Here is a 12500-nt window from a genome sequence, read left to right on the forward strand (position 1 = left end):
GCGGCTCTTTGCCTAGTTTCATGTGGCTCCCCAGCCGGGCTCACCTGCACAAACGGGGCGACACACTGCTACATTTTCGTGTAAATGTACAACAATGCACAAACCGCAGAAACGAATAATAGACTAATAGACTAATGAGAGAACAAACCAGGGACAGGTGGCAACAATAATAAAGGGGGCGGGACTAAGAACAGAAACAAAAAGCACATGGAGAATAAAAACAAGGATTTACAGGTGAGGGAGGAGCCAAATCAGAGAGAGACAGAGAGAGAGACAGGCAGAGCGAGAGAGACAGGCAGAGAGAGAGAGGGAGAGAGAGAAAGACAGAGAGAGGGAGAGACAGTGGCAGTGCTGGCAGATGGTTAATCATGTAGGGCTCATCGAATTGAGTTGGGTTATCTTGCCCCCCACCCCTATATATATAATATATATCTCTCTCTCTCTCTCTCTCTCTCTCTCTCTCTCTCTCTCTCTCTCTCTCTCTCTCTCTCTCTCTCAGAGACAGTACTGAATGACAGCAAGTCTGACTTCTTCCTGTGGAGCAAAAGCACTTTGTAGTCATCTGTGTGCCTGAGTCAGAGGCATGTGGAGAGAGGGAGGAAGAGAGAGGGAGGAGGAGAGAGGGAGGAAGAGAGTGAGGAGGAGGAGAGAAAGAGGAGGAGAGAGGGAGGAAGGGTTCGGGTGCAGAGCCACATGTGCTTGCAGTGACATCTGAGCACGTCACGGGGCTTTTGCTTTGGAATTTTCAGTTTAGAAAAAGCATGAACTACAAATAGAGCAAGAGAGAGAGAAGGAGGGAGAGAAGGAGGATAATAATAATAATAATAATAATCTTTATTTGTATAGCACCTTTCATACATACATGTAACTCAAAGTGCTTTACAGTATAAATAAAAGAAACATTAAAAGGAGATAAGACAAAGACAAAAAGACAGAAGAAAATTTTAAAAGAAATTAAAGATAAAAATATTAAAATAACATAAAAAGTAAAAAGTGAAGTAAGTAAGATAATAAAAAGTAAAGTAAATAAGATAAGAAACTCTATCTTAATAGTTTTAACTAAAAGCGGATCTAAACAGGAATGTTTTGAGACTGCTCTTAAAACTATGCAGGGATGAAATGCCTCTGAGCTCTTCAGGAAGAGAATTCCAGAGCTTTGGGCCATAGTGGCTAAAAGCACCCTCGCCAATCTTTAATCGGCTTTTAGGAATCACCAGTAGATTACTGTTTGAAGACCTGAGAGACCTGACTGGAACATATCTAACCATCATTTCACTTAGGTAAAGAGGGGCAAGACCATGAAGACATTTAAAAACCATGACTAGAACCTTAAAATCTATTCTAAAGCTGACAGGTAACCAGTGCAGTGAGTGGAGTGCAGGTGTAATATGATCTCTCTTTCTCCTGCGGGTCAGAACCCTTGCAGCCGCGTTCTGAACTCGCTGTAGGTGCGAAATAGAGCTCTTTGGAAGAGCAGATAGAACAGCGTTACAATAATCTAGCCTTGATGTGATAAATGCATGGACAAGTTTTTCACTGTCAGCAGGAGAGAGCATATCTCGGACCTTAGCGATGTTTCGAAGATGAAAGTAAGCTGTCTTGCATGTAGTCATGATGTGTGATTTGAAGCTGAGCTCATTATCAAAGGTGACGCCCAGGTTCTTAACACATTGTCTGGCTTTCAGATTCATTTGATTTAAATAAGTCTGGACATCATTCCTTTGTGAATCACTGCCAAGAACAAGAACCTCTGTCTTCTGTTTATTTAACTGCAGAAAATTGTCAGACATCCATGTCTGTATATCATCTATGCAGTCAAACAGTGAGCAAATTGATTTTAGGGCTTTAGGTTCTAGCGAGATATAAAGTTGAGTGTCATCTGCATATTGATGATAACTAATACCATGTTTATTAATGATGTGTGGTAATGGAAGCATATATAGGTTGAATAGTAACGGCCCAAGAATTGATCCTTGGGGGACACCACAAGTTATTTTTTGACGTGTGGAGGAAGAGGTACCTAATGCTACATAGTAATCACGCCCAGTTAGGTACGATCTAAACCAGTCTAAGACTAAGCCACTAAGGCCTACCCAGCTCTGTAGTCGATCAAGAAGTATTTCATGATCAACGGTGTCAAAAGCGGCGCTTAAATCTAGCAGAAAAAGGACTGAGAGTTTGCCTGCATCCTTATTCAATCTCAAGTCATTTACTACCTTAACTAGGGCTGTTTCAGTGCTGTGGAGAGCTCTGAAACCAGATTGAAAAGTGTCATTTATTTGATTTACTTTGACATAGTCATTCAACTGGATTGACACTACTTTTTCAATGATTTTGCTAAGAAAGGAAAGGTTAGATATAGGTCGATAATTATTAAGAATTGTGGGATCAAGATTTCTGTTCTTTAATAGTGGTTTAACCATTGCAGTTTTAAAAATTTTAGGGAATTCACCCAATTGCAGAGACTGATTAACAATCGTTAGAACTTCATTTGCTAATGAGCTCAGAACCTGCTTGAAAAAGCTTGTTGGTAAAGGGTCCAGTTCACAAGTAGAGGATTTTAGTGATGAAATCACATCAAGTAGTGTTACCATGTCAACTTCTTGGAAATAAGACATATTAAAGTTAGGCTGAGTAACTGATATAAGGGTTGATGGTCTATTAGTGCTTGTTGCTATGTTCTGCCTTATACTAGTAATCTTGTCCTTAAAAAATATAGCAAACTCCTCACATTTTTCAACTGAAACAGTCTCAGGGAAGCCACAGGAGGTGGGGTTTACTAGCTGATCTATGCTTCTGAACAAGACAGCTGAGTTATTATTGGATGAATTGATTAAGGTAGAGAAATAGTTTTTCCTTGCTGATTTCACTTCACTGTTGTAATTCTGCAATGTTGTTTTATAAATATCAAAATGTACTTGCAATTTTGACTTTCGCCAACGTCTCTCAGCCTGCCTACAATCTTGCCTAAATTTTACAATAGATGGAGTGTTTCTCCAGGGCATCTTAATTTTACCAGAGATTATTTTAGTTACCTTTGGTGCCACAGCATCAATACAGTTCCTAACTCTGTGTGTGAATGTTTCAACTAGCTCATTCCCATTTTCTGAGAGGGGAGGGAGGGACTGTATCATGTCTGTGAAGGCCACGGCACTGCCAGCACTGAGATAACGCTTGGTTATTGTGCGCTTTTCACTGAGTGTTCTAGTAGATAATGACATGTTGAAAAATACACCAAAATGGTCAGAGATTGCAACATCAGTAATTTCAGTATTATTAACCTCTATACGTTTAGAAATGACCAAATCTAAAATGTGGCCATGCTTATGAGTTGGGCCTGATACATGCTGTATGAGATCAAAAGAGTTAAGCATCCTCATGAATTCTGAAGTGATTGGATTTGTGGATATATCCATGTGAATATTAAAATCCCCAGCAATTAAAACATAATCAAAATCAATTAAAATCCTTGAAAGCATTTCTTCAAAATCTTCAAGAAAATCTGCATGTAGTCTGGGAGGATGATAGATAACAATCAAAAGAACTGAATAAGTACTGTTGAGTTGTACTGCCAGATATTCAAACGTAGGATGTTCCCCTAATGAGATCTGCTTACATCGGAATGCTTTATGGTAAAAACATGCAACACCACCACCTCTCTTATTTACTCTGGAGACATTAAAATAGTTAAAGTCGGGAGGTGAAGCTTCATTTAGCACTATTGCTCCATTGCTATCAAGCCAAGTCTCTGTTAGAAAAAGAAAGTCCAGACAGTAATCTTCAATTAATTTAGCTATTATAAAAGACTTGTTTGTGAGTGAGCGGACATTTAGTAAGGAGACTTTGAAGACTTGATGTGTTTGATCAGCATCGCTTACATCACTTGTGCATTTCACTGGGATCAAATTTTGTTTGTTACAATGTATTGTACCCTTATGTTTTCTTCTGATTACATTTTTATTTCGACTCTGAGAGCCATGCCACCGGCTATTTAAAATAACTGGAATGTAGCACTGACTAGGAGCATGGGTTCCAGTGTGTCAGACCTGAGAATTCACTGAGTGTGCAGGAGAAGTGGGTGAGTTCCTGCAAGACAGCAGACTGTAGTGTTGCAGAACCTCTTCAATCTCCTGGAGTTTACCTCTGAGACTGTGGACAGATTCTCTGACAGGAGATGGTGGGCTCCTTTGACTGACATTACTGACGTTACTGCTGGCGGTTGGGTGCAGATTCCGCATGTGAGTGATTCCATACATTAGATTGTCCACAAGCATTTGAGTCCCAGCCCTGTTAGGGTGAAGCTGATCAGGTTTAAAAAGCTCAGGACGCCTCCAAAAAATGTTGAAATTGTCAATGAAGTTTACCTTCCGATGTGCACAGGCTGTAGTGAGCCAGCTGTTTAGAGCCAGCAGTCTGGTAAAGTGACCACTGCCTCGACGTGCAGTTGGTATCGGTCCAGAAATGAACACTTCACACCGGGAAAACTCCAGAATGTCGAGCAGATGGTTAAAATCCTGTTTCAGTATCTCAGACTGTTGTTTGTAAACATCGCTAGAGCCGACATGTACAATCAGTCTTTCCGTAGCTGGATGGTCATGCAATATGTGTGGAATCATGGGTATCACTTCACAGACAGTAACACGAGGAAAGCAAAAGGCCTTAATACTGTTGCTCCATACATCTCTGATGACTGAGTCCCCAATTAGCAGCGTTTTGGGCTGTGGCGGTGTTCCTCGTCTTCTTTCACCGTTAATGCCTCGGCGGCTAACATGGTTACCACCCCGATGGCCAACATGGTTACCAGGGTATAAACATGACCTGAAAAAGCTGAGTCACTCTCTCTCACTAAGGCCCCCCCCACCCCCTGAAAAAAACAACCAGGAGATGTCTTGACATTGCGCACGCACACACACACACACACACACACACACACACACACACACACACACACACACACACACACACATCCTGACCTGCTGATTCTGAAATGGATCACACATCAGTACACGCTGCTTTGGTCAAAGTTCCTAGTTCAGAGTTCAGACCTAGACCAGTACTGGTTACTCAGAGAGATAGACAGTGAAACACACACACACACACACACACACACACACACACACACACACACACACACACACACACACCCTACCGCTAAACATCACTCACTGTTACAAACACACATTCACACACTATGTATGGCGTATGTATTTGAGACTAGGATGACATTTCAAAGCAGTAGTCCAGGTGTTCAGGTGTTCTCTCTCTCAGTCGGGCCACTGCACACCAGGTGACTGAAGGCGTCTGAAGGCCTCATAATTCTCCTCTCCATTTACCCTTGACTGTCACAGAATCCCACTGCGCATCTATTCACGTCTCAGCTGGGACACTGCGATCTCACCAGGGCTGAGGGCTTTCAAACAATTGGTGAAATAGGCCACAGTGGTGGAAAAAGCTGTTTATTTGGGTCTCGTACTGAAAGAACCGAATCTGTGGCATGACTCCCCTGCAGCTTTCAAGGCTGTGCTACAAAACACTCTGTGGTACATTACTAGCCTGTTATTTCTCTGTGGTAACGTGTCTCTCTCTCTTTGTCCATTAGTATTCCCGGTTCGGCAGTGTGCGCTTTCGATATGGAGCAGCTTGCTGCTGTCTTTGATGGCAGATTTAAAGAGCAGAAATCTCCGGAGTCAATATGGACACCTGTGGCTGACGAGGCCATCCCCACACCCAGGTACAAAAGGAACCAAACATGAGCCTAGCGTTAGCCTAGTGTTAGCCTAGTGCTAGCATAGCCATATCCATTCACCAAACCATAAAAGGTATAGCTACAGTAGACGTTTTCTCTTATAAACTGTCAATTTTTATTGAAACTTAAAGTATTGATGAGACCATTAATTAATTAGGCCAGTGTTAAATGTACTTCTAGAAAGTGCTTAATCATCCACAATTACAAATGATTTGGAATAATGCAAGATTCTACAGTACTTAACCTACAATAGGTTGAGATTACTGTAGCCAGCAGTGTTATGTGTGAGTGTGTTTTGTGTAAGAGTGTTTTGTGTTAGTGTTACGCGTGAAAGTGTTTCATGTGAGTGTTTCGTGTGAGAGTGTTTCATGTGAGAGTGTTTTGTGTGAGACTGCTGTCAGTGTTTTGTGTCAGTGTGTTTCATTGGAGAGTGTTACGTGTGAGAGTATTTTATCTGAGTGTAACATGTGAGAGTGTTACATGTGAGAGTGTTATGTATGAGAGTGTTACATGTGGGAGTGTTACATGTGACTGTTTCATGTGAGTGTTACATGTGAGAGTGTTTCATGTGAGTGTTACATGTGAGAGTGTTACATGTGAGAGTGTTTCATGTGAGTGTTACATGTGAGAGTGTTACATGTGAGAGTGTTTCATGTGAGAGTGTTACATGTGAGAGTGTTACATGTGAGAGTGTTTCATGTGAGAGTGTTTCATGTGAGTGTTACATGTGGGAGTGTTACATGTGAGAGTGTTATGTATGAGAGTGTTACATGTGAGAGTGTTTCATGTGAGAGTGTTACATGTGAGAGTGTTACATGTGAGAGTGTTATGTATGAGAGTGTTACATGTGAGAGTGTTTCATGTGAGAGTGTTACATGTGAGAGTGTTACATGTGAGAGTGTTTCATGTGAGAGTGTTACATGTGAGAGTGTTACATGTGAGAGTGTTACATGTGAGAGTGTTTCATGTGAGAGTGTTTCATGTGAGAGTGTTTCATGTGAGAGTGTTACATGTGAGAGTGTTTCATGTGAGAGTGTTTCATGTGAGAGTGTTACATGTGAGAGTGTTACATGTGAGAGTGTTTCATGTGAGAGTGTTTCATGTGAGAGTGTTACATGTGAGAGTGTTACATGTGAGAGTGTTACATGTGAGAGTGTTACATGTGAGAGTGTTTCATGTGAGTCTCCTTTGTGTGTCTCTCAGACCAGGACAGTGTGCTGTTCCAGGCTCCAGATTCAATTCGTCAACCTCCTTCCCTGATGAAATGCTGACCTTTGTGAAGACCCACCCACTGATGGACGAGGCAGTGCCTTTTCTGGGCCAGGGGCCATGGATCGTGAGGACCATGGTCAGGTGAGTGCTGGGAGCAGAACACACACACACACACACACACACACACACACACACAATCAGCCCACTGCTTCTACCCAGTGGATTTGGCCACAAGTCCACTTGAAGATCACAGTGATGAGCTGCTGGCGTATTTTTAAAAGCTCAAAGCAGCTTTTGCAATTTCTCAGAAAATAGTTTAGCACCCTTCTCTTCCTCCTGCCGTGCTGCTGTTAAAAACGAGGGAGCTCATCTTAATTAAACGAACAGCAGTGTGTGTTTGCACAGCGTGCCGCCTCCTCTTCTGGTCTTGATGACGGGTTAAGACACTCGGCTTTCTAGAGCCTCAGCAGGACACGAGCGAGGCAGGAGAGCTCTGACACCCCTCTGGTGGACGCCTGTCACCATTAGTCACTCCGTCTCCCTCAGATACCAACTTAACAAGATGGTGGTAGACACCAACGCTGGTCCCTATGGCAACCGGACCGTCCTCTTCCTGGGCTCCAGCCGGGGGACCGTCCTCAAGTTCCTGGTTGTCCCCGACAGGGACGGCATCACATCCACTGGAAACGTCTTCCTGGAGGAATTCGAGGCCTATAACCCAGATAAGTAAGGATGGAGCGGGGGTGGAAGAATGTGTGTGTGTGTGTGTGTGTGTGTGTGTGTGTGTGTGTGTGTGTGTGTGTGTGTGTGTGTGTCATCGCAGTGTAACAGCAGTGTGTAAGTGAGTGGGAACATAGCCTGGAGAGGAACACAGGGGGAGGAGAAGCAGATGGGTCTTTAGCTGATGGCTGTCTGGCTGGGGCTGTTCATGGGTGCTTAAGTGAGACTCACGCTAGCATGGACGCTGCGCTAATTACAGCTCCATGCCTGCAGTGTCTTCCTCCACTCCTCTTCCTCTGTCTGCCTGTGACCCTTCTCCTTCTTCTTCTCCTTCTTCATCTTCTCCTTCTTCCTCTTGTCCTTCTTCTTCTTCTTCTTCTTCTTCTTCTTCTTCTTCTTCTTCTTCTCCTTCTTCTTCTCCTTCTTCATCTTCTCCTTCTTCCTCTTGTCCTTCTTCTTCTTCTTCTTCTTCTTCTTCTTCTTCTTCTTCTTCATCTTCTCCTTCTTCCTCTTGTCCTTCTTCTTCTTCTTCTTCTTCTTCTTCTTCTTCTCCTTCTTCTTCTCCTCCTTCTCCTTTTTCTTCTCCTTCTTCTTCTCTTTCTCCTTCTTCTCCTTCTCCTTCATCTTCTCCTTCTCCTTCTTCTCCTTCTTTTTCTTCTTCCTCTTCTCCTTCTTAATCCTCTCCTTCTTTTTCTCTTTCTCCTTCTTCTTCTTGTCCTTCTGCTTCTTCTTCTTTTTCTACTTCTCCTTCTTCTCCTCCTTCAACTTCTCCTTCTTCTTCTTCTCCTCCTCCTTCTACTTCTCTTTCTTCTTTTTCTCCTTCATCTTCTCCTTCTTCTCTTCTACTCCTTCTCCTTATTCTTCCTCTTCTCATTCTTCTTCTGTTATCATTCACTTTTCTGGTCTCTTTTCTTGTTTCTTTCTCTTATCTTTTTGTCTCATTCTCCTCTATCTCTCTCTTTCTGAGTTCTGTTTCTCCCTCTCCTTCACATTGCGTAGAAAAAACCCTCCAAGCACCAATCAGGTGAGCTTCATCCTTCATCTGAGAGCTCGTCCCCTCTGCTTGTGGGAGCCGTCAGGGGCCGTGGGTGGCCTCATCACAGGTGGGCTGAGGGAGAGGTCCCAGCAGGGAGCTCCGTGAAGGCTGGATCTCAGTAGTTTGCTCATCAGGAAAGCCTCTGTCCAGTAATCAGATTGCGCCCTGCTTGCTTGCCGGCTTGCTGCCGCACCTGTGGGGTACTGTCCGCCGCCACCGAGCCCAGCGTGCCCAGGTGCAGAGCGGGGCGGTGTGAAAAGAGGCAGGCGCTTCTTCTTCAAGGCTGGGCAGGTGTGCTAACGAGGCTGGACAAGATGTGCGAGGGGTTAATTGGTGTCACAGCTCAGGCTTAGCATGTAGGTCTACATACCGTCAAATCTTCTTCTCTGTCTGACCTCCGTTTCTCACCTCTGAGTCTGTGTCTGTGATGTCTCCCTCATTCTATGTCTCTGATATCTCTCTGTCTCTGTGTCTTTGATGTCTCTCTGGCTCTGTCTCTGATATCTCTCTCATTCTGTCTTATTCTGTTTCTCTGATATCTCTTTCATTCTATGTCTCTGATGTCTCTGTCTCTGCTGCATCTCTCTGTCTCTGTGTGTCTCTCTGCGTCTTTTCTGACTCTCTGTGTCTGTGCTGTTTCTCTGTCTCTGTCTGTGTGTTAGCTTTATAATTATTACTGCTGTGTGTTCTTCTTGTTGGGCAACACGGTGGCTTGGTGGCGTTTGTCTCTCAGCACTGGGGTCTTGGGTTCAAGTCCCTATCTGAGTGGAGTTTCCATGTTCTCCCCGTGTCTGCGTGGGTTTCCTCCGGGGTCTCCGGTTTCCTCCCACAGTCCAGAGACATGGAGGTTAGGTAAATTGGCATTCCCTGACAAATTCTCCCTGAGTGTGTTTGTGTGTCTTCATGTTCAATAAAAAGTAGTTGTCTGAGTGTCTGTGCATGAATGTTTGTGTGCTTGTATGCCCAGTAGTGGATGGTGCTCTGTCACTAGGGTCTGTCCTCTCTCCCCTTCCTGCACCCCATTCAGTCCCCCAGGGGGCTGTGGATCCCTGTAGAGAGTACGCTGTGCGCAATTGGCTGCCGCTTCTCGCCGGTGTGTGATTGGCTGTGTAAGAGTTGTACCTGTGTTAAAATTGTAAAGTGACCTTGAGTATCTAGAAAGGCGCTATATAAGTTGAACATTCATTCATTCATTCATTCTTACCTTTCCCCTCTTCTGATGTATCTCTTGTCCTCTGTGGTGAGTTTACTGTCTTCTGAGAGCCTTAATGACCCGGACCAACCGACACCTCCACAGGCCATCACCCTCCTAAACAAGGACCCATCACACATCCCTCCAATACCACAACACATCAATGCGATATGATAGCACGTGCACCTTAGTATTTATTTTTCTATTCCACTATTTATTATTCATTATTTTTCCTTACTATATCTGCTGTTTATGTTGACACCTGCATCAAAAAATATTCACCTTATGCACCTTCATTCATATGCACTTTAGTATTTATTTATTATTCTATTCTACTATTTATTATTCATTATTTTTCTTTACTATATCTGCTGTTTATGTTGACACCTGCATCAAAAAATATTCCTTGTACTCCTGCTACTTGGCGAATAAAAATGTCTGATTCTGATTCTGATTCTTCTCTTTCTCTATCTTCCCTTCCCTTCACTCATTTTCCCCAGTGTCTCTCTCTCTGTATCTCTGCTGACAGTCCCTCGCTCCGCACCACGGTCCTGGCCTCTGTCTGCTCATGCCAGCTCCACAGCCCGGGACATATGTACATGTAAAACAAACACAGATCTGTTGCAGAAAGTGTGTGTGTGTGTGTGTGTGAGAGAGACAGAGAGAGAGAGGGAGACAGCTGAAGGAGAGACAGACAGAGACTATTAGAACCAGACACAGGGAGACAGGAAAAGCAACACAGATTCTAGTTAAGAACCAGTTAAGCCTAATATATCGAGGCAAGTCGTGCTTTGATGTGTGTCGGTGGAGAGCCCATGGGATTCTGCAGGCTACTGAGTGTTTCTGCAGCTCTTTCTCAATCTTGTTATTTCATACTTTCTGTCAGACAGAACAGAGCTGTGGTGGAGATGCGGCTGTAGGCATGGGATGTGGTAATTGGGTGGAGTTCATGTGTGCATGTAGTGTGAACTCATACCGAAGCCATAAGGACCACTACGGAAGGGAAATACGTCATGCAAATATCTTCATAATCTGAGTCCATGAGGAAGGTTTTGGTCACTCAGCAGAGCTCTGGTCAGTCCCTAATCTGGAGGGTTAGATTAGGGTTTGAGCAAAACAATGCAGTGGGATTAGGCAGTGATAACACGTCTGTGGTAGTGGAGAGGGCTGGTGGTGTTGGGCTGCCTCCGTGCTGGTTGGGGCAGCGTCACTGTCACTGTGTTAAACCTTTAGAGAACTGGGCTGAGAGAAAGAGCTGCAGTGGATTAACTCTCTAAATGCAGTGTTAATCTGTCCTGTTAGTCTGTCCTGTGTTAATCCGACCTGTGTTAATCTGTTCTGTGTTAGTCTGTCCTGTTAGTCTGTCCTGTGTTAATCCGACCTGTGTTAATCTGTCCTGTTAATCTGACCTGTGTTAATCTGTCCTGTGTTAGTCTGTCCTGTTAGTCTGTCCTGTTAGTCTGTTCTGTGTTAATCCGACCTGTGTTAGTCTGTCCTGTGTTAGTCTGTCCTGTGTTAATCTGTCCTGTGTTAATCTGTCCTGTGCTAATCTGTCCTGTGTTATTCTGTCCCATCAACCAGGGTGATGGTGTTGAGTCGTGTGTTAAGCTGTGTGGTGATGTGTTGCAGGTGTGGGCAGGACACTCCACAGGCCAGACAGCTGCTGTCCATGAGTCTGGACTCCGTCAGCCACACCCTGCTGCTCACCTTCTCCACCTGCGTGCTGCGCGTACCTGTAGCTCGCTGTCAGCTGCACTCCCGCTGCATGAAGTGAGTTTGCTCACACACACACACACACACACACACACACACACACACACACACACACACACACACACACACACACACACACACACACACACTCACACACACACGCGCACACACAAACACACACATTCACACACACATTCACACACACATTCACACACACACTCACACACACACTCACACACACACACATTCACACACACACACACACAGAAAACACACGCACACTCACACACACACACTCACACACACACACACACACACACACACACACACACACTCATACACACTCACACACACACAAAACACACGCACACTCATACACACACACTCTCACACACACACACTCATACACACACACACACACTCACACACTCCCACACTCACATAAACACACACACACAAAACACACACACACTCACATAAACACACACACACAAAACACACACACACACTCATACACACTCACATGCATACACAAACACACACACACACTCACATGCATACACAAACACACACACATATTCACACACTCTCTAACAGACACACAAACACTCACACACGAACACTCACATTCGCACATACACACTCACAGACACTCAAACACTTATACATACACACACATACACACACATTCACACACACACACACACACACACACACACACACACACACACACACACACACGTGCTGGCTGCGTGACGAGTTCGCAGCACCAGCTGGATTATCTGTGCAGGACGTCCAGCAGACAGGAGCTTCACTGTCAGGTGTTTCCGTGCAGTTTAAACCTTTTGCTTCCTTCGGCTTCCAGGAACTGCCTGTCCTCC

General features: G+C 44.2%; 1 protein-coding gene across 7 annotated transcripts in view; it reads left to right on the plus strand.

The window, feature by feature from the left end:
- Window positions 1–12500, plus strand: part of sema6bb (sema domain, transmembrane domain (TM), and cytoplasmic domain, (semaphorin) 6Bb) — a 179138-nt gene that overhangs the window by 135548 nt on the left and 31090 nt on the right. For all 7 annotated transcript variants that reach the window (XM_077004332.1, XM_077004333.1, XM_077004327.1 and 4 more), the window contains 5 exons: window positions 5600–5731; window positions 6950–7099; window positions 7505–7684; window positions 11536–11676; window positions 12485–12500. The exon at window positions 12485–12500 is cut by the window's right edge and continues 62 nt beyond it. In XM_077004332.1, the coding sequence (XP_076860447.1) occupies window positions 5600–5731; window positions 6950–7099; window positions 7505–7684; window positions 11536–11676; window positions 12485–12500 (619 nt within the window). The remainder of the gene's footprint in view (window positions 1–5599; window positions 5732–6949; window positions 7100–7504; window positions 7685–11535; window positions 11677–12484) is intronic.

Source organism: Brachyhypopomus gauderio, chromosome 4, assembly GCF_052324685.1.
Source record: "Brachyhypopomus gauderio isolate BG-103 chromosome 4, BGAUD_0.2, whole genome shotgun sequence".
NCBI lineage: Eukaryota > Metazoa > Chordata > Actinopteri > Gymnotiformes > Hypopomidae > Brachyhypopomus > Brachyhypopomus gauderio.